At 45.0% G+C, this 14,975-nt stretch overlaps 1 protein-coding gene across 3 annotated transcripts in view; it reads left to right on the top strand.

Annotated features, from left to right (window-relative positions):
* ZC3H12A (zinc finger CCCH-type containing 12A) overlaps positions 1 to 14,505 on the top strand; it is a 19,856-nt gene extending 5,351 nt beyond the window's left edge. The window contains exons 1-6 of one of the 3 annotated variants that reach the window (XM_034754129.1): positions 85 to 330; positions 1,156 to 1,764; positions 10,018 to 10,157; positions 10,950 to 11,184; positions 11,978 to 12,084; positions 12,192 to 14,505. In XM_034754129.1, coding sequence (XP_034610020.1) covers positions 1,295 to 1,764; positions 10,018 to 10,157; positions 10,950 to 11,184; positions 11,978 to 12,084; positions 12,192 to 13,234 — 1,995 coding nt within the window. In that variant the 5' untranslated portion in view covers positions 85 to 330; positions 1,156 to 1,294 and the 3' untranslated portion in view covers positions 13,235 to 14,505. Of the gene's footprint in view, positions 1 to 84; positions 331 to 1,113; positions 1,765 to 10,017; positions 10,158 to 10,949; positions 11,185 to 11,977; positions 12,085 to 12,191 lie in introns of those variants that run through there. The other 2 variants (XM_034754127.1, XM_034754128.1) reach the window with 2 other exon arrangements.
* The last annotated feature ends 470 nt before the right edge of the window (positions 14,506 to 14,975 follow it).

Here is a 14,975-nt window from a genome sequence, read left to right as displayed (position 1 = left end):
AGGGGCTATCTCCCCCCCCCCGTTCACTGCCGGGCCAGGGGGGCAGGTAAGGGGGCCCGAGAAGGGGCTATCTCCCCCCCGTTCACTGCCGGGCTTGGGGGGCAGGTAAGGGGGCCCGAGAAGGGGCTCTCTCTTCTTTCCCTCCCAGACCCAGGGTGCGAGGAGCAGCAGAGGCTGGAGGGGAAGTGACTTGCTCAAGGTCACACCAGGTCCCTGGCAGAGGGAGAATAAAACCCAGGTTTCCTGGGCCAGTGCCCTGTTCGCTGGACTGGGCTGGCAGGGCGAATGGCAGCCCCACGGGGTTTCTGTTAGATGCCCGGAAGGCGATCGGTGTGTACCCTGTGTTTGTTTCCTGCATTTCTGCCTGTGAAGTAGGAATGCCCAGACCTGAAACAAGAATCTGAGAGTAGGTGGAAATGAAATCTTTTTACAAAAGCTTGAGGTCACAGTTGAGCACAGGTGCTCTATCCTGCTACTCTGTTACTTATAGGCTACGTTTTAGCTCACGTCATGGTAGCCAAGGGGCTGTTGGTGTGCCCCCCATTTGAAGGGTGGAACACAGACAAGGCGGTTCATGGTCTGAGCACAGGACCAGGAATCTGCGTCCCAATTCCGTATCTGTCATTGACCCTCTCGCTCCATGACTCTGCACAAACTGCTTAGCCTTAGTCTCAGTTTTCCCATCTGTACAAGGATTAATAACTGACCCTGCCTCACAGGGATGTTTGTGGGGCTTAATCAGTTAACATTTGTAGGGCACTTTGAAGGTGAAAAGTGCTATTTATGTCCTAAGAGTGAGGTTGCACATCCCAGGATCCTTATTACAAAAGCCATGAGAAACGTGACCATTTTAACAAGTGCATCTGATGTGCTATAGGAAGGTGATACCCTATTTTGACAAACACTGAATTAAATTGAGTGCAAACAGTCTGCACGTTAACAATGTGTAGGGGATGGGATTTCTAAAGATTTCTCAATTCTTCTGATGTGCCTTGGAAACATAAACATGAAGTATCAATAAAAGGATTTCCAGAGTTCTTGAATATCTGAGCCACAGAGAAGAATTTGAAGCATGTTAATGTGAAAACAGTTCCCGCATTTCCTTTATTTTAGATCAAGTCTTTAGGAGTTAACGATCACTATATTGATTCACAGATACTGGGTGTGAATGAAAAACAGAACTTGCCTGAGGAAAATTATGAACTTGGACAGTATTCCTTCTGCTCTGGGTTTTCCCAGCTGGAGTGAGATGCTTTCAGTTGACAAACATTAAGTTACTCAGGTTGACAAAAGGATGAGCTCCAGAGATACATCTGAAAACGGTCACCTCAACTTGAACTGTGTGCTTCCTGGCAAGGGCCAGAACCCAACAGAGTGTGAGCCGCTCAGCATGGTGGATGTGGTACCCCGGGCAGCACAGGAAAGGCTCAGGATTTCGGAGCAGGACCTCATGAACAGTGTTGAGATGCAAATGAAAGTGGACTTCTTCCGCAAACTGGGCTACTCATCAGAAGAGATCTATATCGTCCTCCAAAAACTGGGCTTAAATGCTGACACCAATACGGTCCTTGGGGAGCTTGTGAAGCATGGTGCTGCAGCTGCTGACAGAGAGACTACCGACCCCTCAGAGGAGGCCGTAGAAGCCCCATTGGTACCTCGTGGGGGACTTACCAACAAAACGCCAGCACTTGTGCCACCGTTGGAGGAGAAGGAAGGCAATAACTTAAAACCCATTGTTATTGATGGAAGCAATGTGGCAATGAGGTATGTTGGTCCCCTTAAGTGGGAGAAGTGTCTTTACTTTATAATTTAATCTGATGCCAGCTTGCTAAAATTAATTTCTTTACATTTCTTAAGGTTTTTTGGTTTGGGGGAATTTAGTGCTTGTGAAAGATACCAGGTTAAAATCTCTGGAGCCCTCCAAGTTCTCCACAAACGTGAGGCCAGGTTGGGCTTTGATAGAACAGTCTCACCAACATGTCTCATTCCCCCACCTGGAAGGGCAACATCTACAAATGTGAGGTTCAGTCTGTCTTAATGGCCCATCCAGTCCTTGGTTTCTCTGCCATGACTTCCCACCAGGGTGTGAATGATGGGGACTTTTGTGCCCACTGGGAATTTCAGACTTGGTTCATATGAAACGCTAAAGTTCTTGTCTAAACTAGCAAGCAGAAGTGAAATCCCTGATGTGTAGTCCTGTTACCTAATTACTGTGCGTAAGCTCCAAAATCAGGAAGTTGCTCAACAAATAATTTTTTCAGGGTTAATTAGAAGAGGCTGTAGCTTTGAGTAAAGCGGCATCTCAGGTCTAGTTTCCACAACATTTTGGTTAAATCTCACGGCAGATCTGCAGGTTGGGTGGAGGAAAAGAGGGATAGATTTCCAGTTTAGAATGATAGGGGTACCCCAGTTCTGCAGCATCATTGACAGCTGTGAATATGGAGGCAAGATGACTCATCTGCAAATCTCTCATACAGTCTGTTGCGAGAGCTTGCCCTCTTTTTATCGGCAATCTGATCAAGAGATCTGGGGTACCATGTGTATTGGACAGATTCAGCTCTGGCCCAGGCTGGATTAAAAGTTTTCAGCCTCGTTTGCCCCCTAAGAATGGTAAAGTGGATTTTTGGGGGGAGAAGTGGGAGGATATGAGGAAGGCTCCCCTTTAGTGAACTCTTTTTGACCATACAGTATACTTACCTCTAGATTTAAAAAAAAAAAAAAAAATCAAGTCCTGTGGAACCAGTTGGCCAGAGGATAATCCACTCAGACTTCAAATCTGATTCTGCCACTTCAATTCAAATACAAGTTTCCTTCAGTTTATATTTGATTGTCTTAATCTCTCTGGTAATGAGAAACTACATGCCAGTGCACACAGAGCTACTCTAGAAGATTTACCCAGGGCAGAAGAAAGTCCTTTATGGAGACTGCCTTACAGGTGTGGTTCCCCCCCCCCCATCCCCCCACCCAAGTAATGATTGGTCTTATGGCTGAGTAAGACGTATGAGAAAGGAAGGGGAACACCCTATCTCCTGACCGTATAACAGATCTGAGAGCCAAGGCCCAACTTGGCCAGTATGATCAGGAAATATTGTGTTTGTGCTCTGATGTGCACGCTGACCTACCAGACTTGGAGCCAGTGGACTTAACCTGGAAGTGTGTGTAGGAGAGAGATTGGCCCCTTTCCATTAATAATTGTTTCTCCAACAAAGCTGCATTTCCCAGCATAGTGTGTTAATGGGAGAAAAGACCTTATTTTAAGAGATGTGCTAGTGGGTAGTGTTAATTTTATTGGGGAAACCTTTAACTCTGAATTTATTAGTTCATGCAGACAAAGTATTAGGCTCTTACCCCGGATGCTCTTCCATCAAGCCATCTCAAGCAAAGGCAAGTGCATGGCAGATGTGGTCACGGGCAGACCAGGTGTGCGGTGACTAGTCTCCTTGATTTGGGACTGTGGCGAAATAGATCTGTTCAGCACTTGTATTGTATTACACGAAATAACTGCAGAGAAGAATTGGCCCACTTGTCCATTTCAGAGTTAGTGGGATTTCTTGACCTCCCTAATGCCAAAGGCCCAACCCCTCTGGTGCTGTGTTGAGGAAGGAGGAGTTGAAACACATTGCAGGGGGTGAGGCATCCAGCATAAGTATGATTTGGTGGTTTGTTTTTTTTCCAGTATCATGCCTGTAGTTGCCTCCTCTTCAGGGGAGTAGTTGATTTACATATCCAGGTTTATGCCTGCATTGTTGCATTAACCAATGCTTGCTTCCCCCCTCCCCCCCTCCATTAGAAACATGCCACATGTTATGACTAAACTTTAGGGTGAAAGGTTCCAAAGCAAATACTGTTTGATGCTGTTCTTCTAAATATTTGTTATGATATAGTTGAGAGAACTTGTCAGGACAGAATCTGTCCCTCTGGAAATGTCTGTCTTGGTTTCTCTTTCTGTACTTATAACACTTGATCTTTAGGGGCCATTTAAAGGAAGAACCTTTCTCCTCTGATTCCTATAAAGATGTAGTAATACTGTAGCTGGAACAAAGTTTAATGTTTGCAAAGCAATCCGTTGACTGGTGTGGGTTTTTTTAAAGCCGTTTACCAGGAGGGGAATTCCATTCTGAAACTTCCTGTATTCATGGTGTATGATGTTCCCTGCTGATTTACTTGCACAATGAGCAGCAGGCCTCTGTGTACAGCTCTCAACCCCATATGCAAATCTCAGTGGAAATTAGCTTCTACTTCCTTCTAAGGGAATTTCTCTGTAGTTGCCAAATCAGATCAGCCCATTTGGCCATTTTCATTACGGACTCTGACTTGTTAGCTGGGACTCCAGAAACCTGAATGCATGTTTTTCATTTAATCTTTCAGGAACTGTGATGGTAAATGTCTGGGTATCTTTCAACTCCTATTGATTTTGTAAAAATTCCTTTTTGGGTATGTTTCTTCTGGCCCTTGATGTAAGGTAATTGAACTTTGGAAGCTTACTATTTTAAAACATTCTCAAGGAAGTTTTAAAGATAGCTTCCAGGCAGCAGTGCTGTCCCTGGGGTACAGTAAATGTCTGCATTTGTTTTGAATAATGGGGGGGGAGGGAGAAACAAAACAAACCTAGGTAGATGTTCAGTTCCCCCTGTTTATCTTCATATCCAAATAAACCTTGCAACAGTCTCAAATTGGTCTGTGGCTTAAATCTTACACATGCAGTAAAACTAATTTTTTTTTTTTAATTTCCTGTTTGCAGTGTAGTTGTAGCCATGTTGGTCCAAGGATATTAGAGACAAAACATGGGTGAGGTAATATCTTTTATTGGATCAGCTTCTGTTGGTGAACAAGACAAGCTTTGAGCTTGCATAGAGCTCTTCTTCAGTGGGAAAGGTACTCAAAGGGTAGGTCTACACTGCAGTGTAAGCCTAGGGTTAGTAGAACTCGAGTTAGCAGACCCTGGGTTTGTTAATCTACACTTTGAAAATCTACACTCATTTGTAACTCCAGGTTAGGAATTACTGATCCCTGGGTCCTAATCTGGGGCTCCGGCATCTACGCTGCGTTGCATGGGTCTGAGTCCATATCCTGCACACTCCCAAAATGTGGACACTCAAACCCTTTGTTCGTGGTGCAATGTGGGAAAACTTGACTCTGAAGAGGGCAAATAAAGTTGGCCTGTGGGATTGAGGGATACATGTAGCATACTCCCAGAACATGAGCCCAGTGGGGCTGCATCTGCAATAGGGCTTGAACCCTGGGTCCTGGCTTAACTCAGACTCACACCCTCCAACCCCTTGGGATCCTCGATCTGAGCCCTGGATTAACACGATTTGTATGTAGACGGAAGGGGGGTTAGGCTCAAGCCTGTGCTTGCTTTGCAGTGTAGACATACCCAGAGCGTTGCAGTTAAATACAAGGTGGAACAGATTGTTCAGAATAAGGTGTTAACTGCCCATTTGAATGGTCTCTTACAATGTTAACACTTCTGCAGTCCTAGGACCCTCCCCCAACATACCTTTCAAGATCCGTGGGTCCCTCAGGTCCCTATCACATGTGGTGTACCTCATCCAGTGCACCATGTGGCCCAATAACTATGTGGGTCAAACCACACAATCACTATTCTCTCGAATGAAATGTCTCAGAAAAATAAGACAAAAACACCCCATCACCCATGGATGGAGCATTCTTCACAAAACGATGACTCCATATCTGACCTCTCAGCCCTCGTCCTCGAAGGAAACCTGCACAACACCGTCAAAAGACAAGCCTGGGAGTTTAAAGTCATAAGGCTGCTAGACACTAAAAATCATGGACTCAGTAAAGATTCTGGATTTATGGCTCATTATAACAATCGATAACCCGCTGACCCTTCCTTGTCCTACTACTGTTAATTGCTCACTTCACCTTGAATAGTCTCTTAAATATGTTAGCCCCTTATGCTAAACCTTTTGTACCACCTTGTATGTAGCTGGGATGCTCTGGGTATCTTTCCCAGACCTGAAGGAGAGCTCAGTGAGAAACGCAAGCTTTCGAGCTACACAAACAGAAGGTGCTCCCCTAGCTTGGCTCTCTTTTTATTTCCTACAGAATGAAGGACCCATTTTGATTAAACTAGAGAATTCCATATAACAATAATATAGAAATAACATTTCAAATCTGTGTCCATGTAGAACCAATTCAAATGATGATGGTTCTATAATCTGTAAAATACCCTGGAGCTGGGAGCTGAAGGAGAAAGTAGTAATTCTTGGTCCCGCAGCAGTGAAAGTTCTACCCGGTCAGGTATTCATTTGGCTCCCATCACTGGAGTATCTGAGCATGTCTTCAGTTGTATTATAATATATTCTCTGTTTCATGAGCTTTAAAAAATTATTTCTAGGCTGGAGTTTGGCTCAGTGAGGAAGTGAACTTTAGATGGTGTTGGGTTTCTTTAAACCCTTCTACAATAGAACCTCAGAGTTACGAATACCTCAGAAATAGAGGTTGTTCATAACGCTGAATAAAACATTAGGGTGGTTCTTTCAAAAGTTTACAACTGAACATTGACTTAATACAGCTTTGAAACTTTACTATGTAGAAGAAAAATGCTGCTTTCCCTTTAATTTTTTAATAGTTTACACAATACTGTACTGTATTTGCTTTTTTTTGTCGTCTCTGCTGCCTGATTGCATACTTACAGTTCCAAATGAGGTGTGTGGTTGATTGGTCAGTTTGTAACTCTGGTGTTCTACTGTATTCTGAAAGGTAAAGTAGAAGTTGTTTTGTTGCTGTAGAGGAGGGTGGGAAGAAAACATGCCTACGTTATTTCATTTAGAAAGTGGCTGCTCCATGTGTTGGGGTTTTTCATGCAAATTCATAGGGACTTAAAAAAAAAATCACTCTTACTGCATCAAAGCGACTAAACTGGCAAAAACCACAAAATACCATGTTTAGGCTTGTAATAGGAGCCCTATGGAGCTACATGCCATTTTTAAAAATCTATTATTGGGGAAAGAACATAGGTGCCTTTTTCCACTTTACTCACACAAAAGCTAAGAATTTAGATAACAAGCCCTCTGCTTTTACTTCAGAAGACCATAACAAGAGGCTCCAGAGGCCAAAACCCTAGTGCCTTTGGTATTTGTCACCCTATATATTGCTCACGTTGATGTAAAGGTTTCTGGCATTTAACTGTTTTGCAGAGAAACAAATAGTCTCTTTGAATGTAGGCACTTCTGCCAACGTTCCCCAAAGAACTCAAGAGCAGGGTTCAGGAATATAGCATGCGATGGCTAATATAAGGACAGTTGTGTTCAGAGCTTTTTCCACAGAGCATTTACTTCTGTATGTTTTATGGGGGATGTTTTTACACCCACATGCCCCCAAAAAGATGCCCCTCTCATGTCTGTGCTTCAGCTTTTTCCAGTTATCTTGGACTTCATTTAATTATACTGTACCTGCTTTATGCCTCCACGCTGCAAACGCTGACTGACTATGTAGAGCTGCCTAAGGTGAGGAGACAATGAGATTACTCATTACTCTGGTTGGCCAAGAGTTTGCCAGATCAGTCTCTAAGACTGCAGAATGACTTAATATGGTATGGGCCTTGGCTCACTACAAAAGCAATTTTCCCCCTCTTGGTATTGACAGCTCCTCATCAATTATTGGGAGCGGACCACATACACCCTGATTGAATTGGCCCTGTCAAAACTGGTTCTCCACTTGTAAGCTAACGCCCTTCTCTTCATGTGTCAGTATATTTATGCCTGCATCTCTAATTTTCACTCCATGCATCTGAAGAAGTGGTTTTTTTACCCACAAAAGCTTATGCCCAAATAAATCTGTTAGTCTTTAAGGTGCCACCAGACTCCTCGTTGTTCTTGTGATCTGTGTACCTTTGTATTGTCATAAGCCATTCTGAACCTCTTGTGGTGGTATAAATAAGCAGATTTTTCCTGACTAGGCGCCCATTGCTTTTCCCACATAAGAACTTTCACCTTTAAAAATTGTGATAAGACTTGTAGGCAATACTCACAGATAATACTAATCCTGTTTGTGTTATCTTACATTTATATAGCATCTTTTGTTATGAAGGCTCCCCAAGCAGTTTTGAACCAGGAATATCTTCATCAGTGAAATGCAGCTGCCTCTGACATGAACTGTGACATTTCTTTATTGGCACATGTTAACATTACACTATGGTTTAGGACAGGAAACAAATCTTGTTCTCTGAAACTGCAAGGGAACTTAAGTAGGCACCATGTAATTACCTAAATTAGAATTTGGCAAGGATACAAGAGTTACAACCCTGTTCTTGTGAAAAGTGATATGACATGAATGCTCTTCAGAGAACACCAACATGAGCAGTCGCCTTTCATGTGTTTTCTTTGGGTATCTGAGCCCCAGATCACGGACTGTATTTATGATAGTGGATCACAAGATGACCTGATTGAAGCTGGCCAGTTAGAATACACGAGTCTGTGTAACAAAATGGACTAGGTTCAAGGGTAGTCAGTTGTCCATCATCCAAGAGATAGGAGACAAGGCTCTTTGTATGCTAATATGCTGCTGCATTTCTTTGTTACCTTGGTAATGCACTTTAATGTAGTTCTTATTTGTTTCAAAAATACTTGACTCTGAACATAGTCTTCCAAAGAATCTTTTACCTACTGAAGGGAGGGTTGCTTAAACATAAAGCAAGTTCCTTGAAGTCTGAAGGATTCTTGAGTTTGCATGGACCATAATCTAATTATTTTGCATTGTGGATATTAATATTTTTAGAAATGTAATATGAATTTTTGTTTAAGTGGGTAGTGAGTGGAAATTGATTCTCTTGAAGAGTGACTCCCCCTTCAGACTCTTCAGTGCAACACGCATGGTCTCTGAAAGTCACCCTAAAGTAAATACCACCTACAGCCCTGATCCGTCACTACTGTGAAACTAGTAACTTGGAAACAGTTGATAATATTTCTAGTTAATGTGCAACATAAGCACTGATAACATTGTGAATACTGGAACCTGCAAAGAAATGATTACCAGCCATTTGTTATATATAAACTCTCCAGAGACTTATTGATCTGACTTAATTGACCATTCAGTAGGAAGGATTGTGTTGTACTAGCAACTAACCTCTGATACTTGTGATAGCCCTTTTCTTCTGGTAGAATTTTTCCTTCTCTTGATTGTCTCTAACAGGCCAGCTGGATATACAGAATTTGTTAGGGGCTTTCAGGTTTGAAGCTGCCATTCCACAAACACAGTGCAGTCCCAGGTAGTCTCTTCACGTACTGGGCTCTGTATAATGAGGAGAGGCTCTGTCTTTCAACAAAGATCATCTGTAAAGATAGGTAACACATTTTTGGTATGAAGTAAAGCAAAGGGAAAAAGAAGACTGGTCTATACTACAACCGTTTGCCCAATATAGCTATATTGGCGACCCCTTCTAGTCTGAACGAAGTTGCAGTGGCAAGAGTCCTTTTGTTGGTATCGCTTGCTTACCCCAGTTCTCCAAACAAAATGAAGCTATACTGCAAACGGACTTTTTTCTGCCAGCAGAACTGCATTTACATTAGGAGGTTTTGCCAGTAGTGCTCTGTTGGCTATGGGTGTGATTTCCCTCTTCTTTCTTCTCTCCCCTCCCACCTCTGACATAGCTATGCCAGCAAAACTGAAATGTAACTTGGGAGTCTAAATATAGATTTGAGTGCCTAATTGTAAACAAGTGGGCCCCGATTTCAGAGGTGCTAAAAATTGATGAAAGTTGTGGGTGCTCCGTGGGCCTGAGGATTTGTGGGTATTGCAGCTTTAGAATAGCTTAAGACAGAACTACTAGTGCCCTCAGCCTCTTTAATGTATTGCAATAAATGTACAAATTCAGCAGCTGTAGCGTAACAGGATACCGGGTCTACAAAAGTACCACCTTGAAAAGATGTCAAAACACTGGCTCTACTTGCTTAGTATTGGACTGTCTGACTCGTGTGCTGTCTGAATATGCAAAAGTACATTGTATCTGAATACTGAAAACAAGGTCCTCTTCAATCCTCTTTAATGCAGCCATGGAAATAAAGAAGTGTTCTCCTGCCGAGGTATCCTGCTAGCCGTTCACTGGTTTTGGGACAGAGGACACCTAGATATCACAGTCTTTGTGCCATCCTGGAGAAAAGAACAGCCAAGACCAGATGTGCCCATCACAGGTGTGGAACTCTAAAGCCAAAACTAAATCTCTAAAGCTTCCAATTGTCGCATGTTAATAAGCCTGCCAAGGTCCTTTTGGCCAGTAAGCTCCTAGGTAGTGAATGGAAAATAAGAGCACTAGAAACTTCACCAAGCTTCTGACCAGTGAGATTTCAAGTCCCTAACCTCTCCTCTAAGCAAGTTCTTGCTCAGATAAGGTAGCTGAGTTCAAAGAATATAATTAACTTTATTCCAAAATGCTTCCTTATTCCTGAGGTTTACTCACTTGGTGTGTTACCTTTTATTTCCAGAATTCATTTTTTCCTCTTGTAAATGGCCATACAGCACACCTGTATGAAATGTTAACCGACAAGGAGCTTGGTAGAATATAGCAGGATGGGGATCTATTCAGATGGGTCCAGGTGGTGATAATTGCTGTTCTGAGTTTCCAAGCAACTGAGGTTTGAGGTGTCCCAGTCCAGCCCCTTTGCCAGAAGACAGTCTTGGTCTGTGTTAAATTTAGTTTGGTTCAGTGCCCATGAGAGGAATGCTGGGTGGGGAAATTGAAAAACTTCCTAAAAATTGGAAAGATTTTAACAGTAGCAGTCTGCGCAGGACACAGAGTAACTGAAATGTCAAAGCCTGACGCTGTGCCCCTTTGGAACTGGCTGGACTCTGCATGTTCCTAGCTAGTTATTTTTTTCCTGTAAACATTACACTTTACTTTCTTGGCATCTGTTGCCTGGAAATTGATACCAGGCTGTATGGGCTTGTGTGTGTTTATGCCATGTTTTCGTGGTTGTTTGTTCCAGACCAGCACATTCTCCGTGACCTTGAAAAGAAGAAAATTCTGGTCTTCACTCCTTCCAGGCGGGTTGGAGGCAAACGCGTTGTCTGTTATGATGACCGCTTCATTGTGAAACTGGCATACGAGTCTGATGGCATCGTGGTTTCCAACGACACTTACCGTGACCTGCAGAATGAGCGTCCGGAATGGAAGAAGTTCATTGAGGAGCGCTTGCTGATGTATTCATTTGTTAATGACAAGTACGTTCCCGTTCCCCAGGCGCTTAAAAACAATACAGCAGTTTTAAGTGACCATTGATTAATAGAAGGTCAGTGGCATCTCAGTGTTGGGAGATGACCTGTGAGGGCTGGAAAGGTGAGTGTCAAACACAGAGTAAAGCAAATGACTTAAGGTATTTGAGAGGAAGTGACTCAGTGTTTCGTAGATGGAACAGCTCCTCCCAGTCTGCAGCAAGTCACAGGGAGGGCACAAAGAAAAGGCTAAGAGTGGCTCTGACTGCACTTGGCTTGCTTGGAGCCAGAAGCTCCTCCCTGCTGACATTCCTAAGCGGGCCTGGCACTGGTACAGAGCATTCGCTTCCTCTGCGTTACGAACGGGGAAACGATCAGCTGGCCCTGCGTGCCGACAGCAGAGCACAGGATTGACGTGACCAGCAATGCGTGGGAGGCAGCCTGCTCTGCTCCTGGGGCAAGAGGCCTCTTGCAACAATCTCAGTCAAATCCTTCTCTAGTTTACTTGCAAAGTACTGATGGGCAGCAGCCCTTCTCTGTATGGCCAATGAACAGGTCAGTCTGCCATGGGTCACTGAGAGGATTAAAGGGGAAACTTTTCTTCCAAGGGACGACCCCCTGTTGGGGCTGGAGGAATTGTCTGAATCACTGACTCCTGTGGCCATGCCAGGGCTTGTCTCTTGGCTGGCACGGGGCGGGGTTCGCAGGTGTGGGTAATTTTTAATCCTCATGCAGCTGAGAGACTGAAACTTTGGCCCAGGAAAGTGGTTGCTCCTGACTGATGCTTATTATCTTCCTTTAGGTTTATGCCTCCAGATGACCCCTTAGGGCGGCATGGCCCCAGCTTGGAGAACTTCCTGAGAAAGAAACCTTTGGTGCCAGAACACAAGAAACAGCAGTGCCCTTACGGTAAGACTAGCCTCGGAGGCTTGAGGGCAGCGGTGTCTGTACAGAGTAAACTGTACACACTTGGTGAATTGCAGCAGGTCACCCTATGTTCTGCCTTTTCCTTGCAGGGAAGAAATGCACTTATGGGATTAAGTGTAAATTCTATCACCCTGAAAGGATCAACCAGCCACAGCGCTCTGTAGCTGATGAACTACGGGCCAATGCAAGGCTGTCCCCAACCAGAAGCCCCACCAGCACTGCCAAAGAGGAGAAAAAGAGCAGGAGACCTTCCCAGGCAGAGCTCCTCTGCTCTGTGTCCGCAGACAGCGACAAAGGCTCTGGGCAGAAGGTCTCCATGGAGAGGAAAAGCTCAGCCCAAAAAGCAAAACCTAGCGACAGTCCCCTCCTAATCCAGGGGGGTTGTGCCTTGGGCAGTGTCCCCTCTAACAATGGCAGCTATCGATCGTCTGACTGGTACCAGCACCCTCCTCCTTCTCCCCATATGGACTCTCTCCCTTACATCTCTCAGGAGCATCTTGACTCAGGCATTGGATCCCTTGAGAACCAAATGTCTGAGATGTGGCCTTGCAGATCTACCAGTCACTGTGAGCATTCCCACCCCGAACAGATGGCAGTCTGTACCTGCAGCAGACAGAGACCTGTCTACCAGCACTCTCCTAGTGTAGAGCAGGACACCCTTGGCCACTATAAGCACGGCTCTCGCAAATCGGTCTCTGTTACTAGCTACTTGCCATATAGTGCTGAGAACTCTCACACGAGGTCTTCTCAGTCTTTCCCAGGCTATGGAGTGCCTGTACATCCAGCGGGAACTGGGCATTATAGCATTCCCAATGAGTATAACACCCCAGCACATCATCTTCGTGAATACTGGTCTGAGCCATACCAAATGCCTCCCACACCAACACGACCTAGCAACATTAGAGACCCTCACCCATTGCCGAGAGCCCCAGGGCCAGCGTACAGTGACCACTGCCAGTGGGCCCTGCCGGACCGCTTTGCAGAAGAGCGAGCGAATGTGCACGTGAAACTCTGTGGCATATTCCACCCCCATTTAGTAGATGCTGTGATGAGCCGTTTCCCTCAGCTGCTGGATCCCCAAAGACTAGCTGCTGAAATACTGACGTACAAGTCTCAGAACCCAGGGATGTGAGGCAGACGATGTGCTGGGATTCCTGGGAGCAATGTCTCTCCTCTGGACCGCTCAGCATGTCTGCCTCCATGAGGGTTTTCACCTTCCTCTGAAGCACCAGCTCCAAGATGAAGGCCAGATACCAGACTCAGTGGGCCAATGGCGTACTCTGGTGTGGCCAATTCTAATGCACCTCACAAAATGGCTTGTGAGGAAACTCTCCCATCCTCCCCTAGATTAGCAGGAATCTGGGGAAAGGAGGTGGATTTTGCCTTTCTCAGGAGCACAGAGCAGGGATTCCCCTGTAGGAGTAGGTGGGTCTGTCTTGCCCATTGAGCTCCTGCAATTGTCAATTGGGCACTTTGGACCCTGGTTCTTCCCATTAGCCTGCAACATTCAAAGCAGCGTAGCACACGGTCAAATGTACGGCATTTCATGGGAAAGATCTGAGTGAGTGGGGTCTGTGGGGTTACTCTGAGATGGTGCCTTTTGCAATACGTGTCTGTGTAACTACATGTCGGGAAAGGCTGGAGCCTGTGCTCCTTGTCCAGTCTGCTCCCTACTTCCTAACTGAGCTGCTTGCCTTGAGCTCCCATCGGGTAATTTCATTTGGTCCTTGTGAGGAAGCGGCAGATTCCATTTCTGTATGTGAAAAGCCAGATTCCAGTAGATGACTCGAGTCCACTTTTACGGCCTTTCCCTTCCCTACCCACCCCTAATAAGTTGGCCTTATGTGGGGCCACTCGTCGGTGAATAGGGCAGCTATTTCGCCTGCTGCAGGGCTCCCACTAATCAGAAGAGTGAGGCGTTTCATCTTCTCTCCGCTTGCCTGGAAGGGCCTGGCACTGCACCAAACCTGCATTCTGGACTCGAGCCTCGTCTCCTGCACTTTCTCCACCAAAACTACAGTCTGTACCAAAATTCAGAGAAGAGCAGGCTTGTGCCGCTCTTCTAAAACCCTGGTCTTCCCTTATGCCTCGCCGTGGGATCTGTATAGTGCTGAGAGGCCTGGAATGCCTGTGGTGTTACCTCCCGCTTTGTCATCACCCCACCATAGCTGTGAGGATCAGTAAAACAATGTGACTGAGGTCCCACTTGGACTTGCACGTTGTGTGTCTGCCCTTTTGCCGCTACAGTTTTGATGGGTCCTCCAAATTCTTGGCAATGTTCAGTATTTTCTCTTTGAATTTGCCACACCTTTGCCCTTTCACTCCTATATATTCTCTCCCCACCCCCACAAGCACCCTTCAGATTCACAAGATATCCAAAGCTGTGTCATTTTCTTTGACGAATGGACCCTCTTCAAAGCAACAGAGGGTCCTGTGGCACCTTTGAGACTAACAGAAGTACTGGGAGCATAAGCTTTCGTGGGTAAGAACCTCACTTCTTCAGATGCAAGAAGTGCATCTCTTGCATCTGAAGAAGTGAGGTTCTTACCCACGAAAGCTTATGCTCCCAGTACTTCTGTTAGTCTCAAAGGTGCCACAGGACCCTCTGTTGCTTTTTACAGATTCAGACTAACACGGCTACCCCTCTGATACTGGACCCTCTTCAGTCTGTTTCGGTTAAGGATATCTTTGGTGACTTGTAGATACTGTAACTAAAATTTTAAGATATACAAAAACAAATACGGTAGCAATTGATTCTGGTCCCAGCATTTTATTTAGGGTACAAAGGAACCTTTCAGTTGCGGGCCAGAAGCAGTTGACTTGTTGATGCACATTGTATCTGTGTAGTGATGTTTTTTTAATTATGTCCATCT

The sequence above is a fragment of the Trachemys scripta genome, chromosome 20 (assembly GCF_013100865.1).
Source record: "Trachemys scripta elegans isolate TJP31775 chromosome 20, CAS_Tse_1.0, whole genome shotgun sequence".
NCBI lineage: Eukaryota > Metazoa > Chordata > Testudines > Emydidae > Trachemys > Trachemys scripta.
The sequence above is the reverse complement of the archived record's forward strand: the minus strand, read 5'-3'. Positions and strand labels throughout refer to the sequence as shown.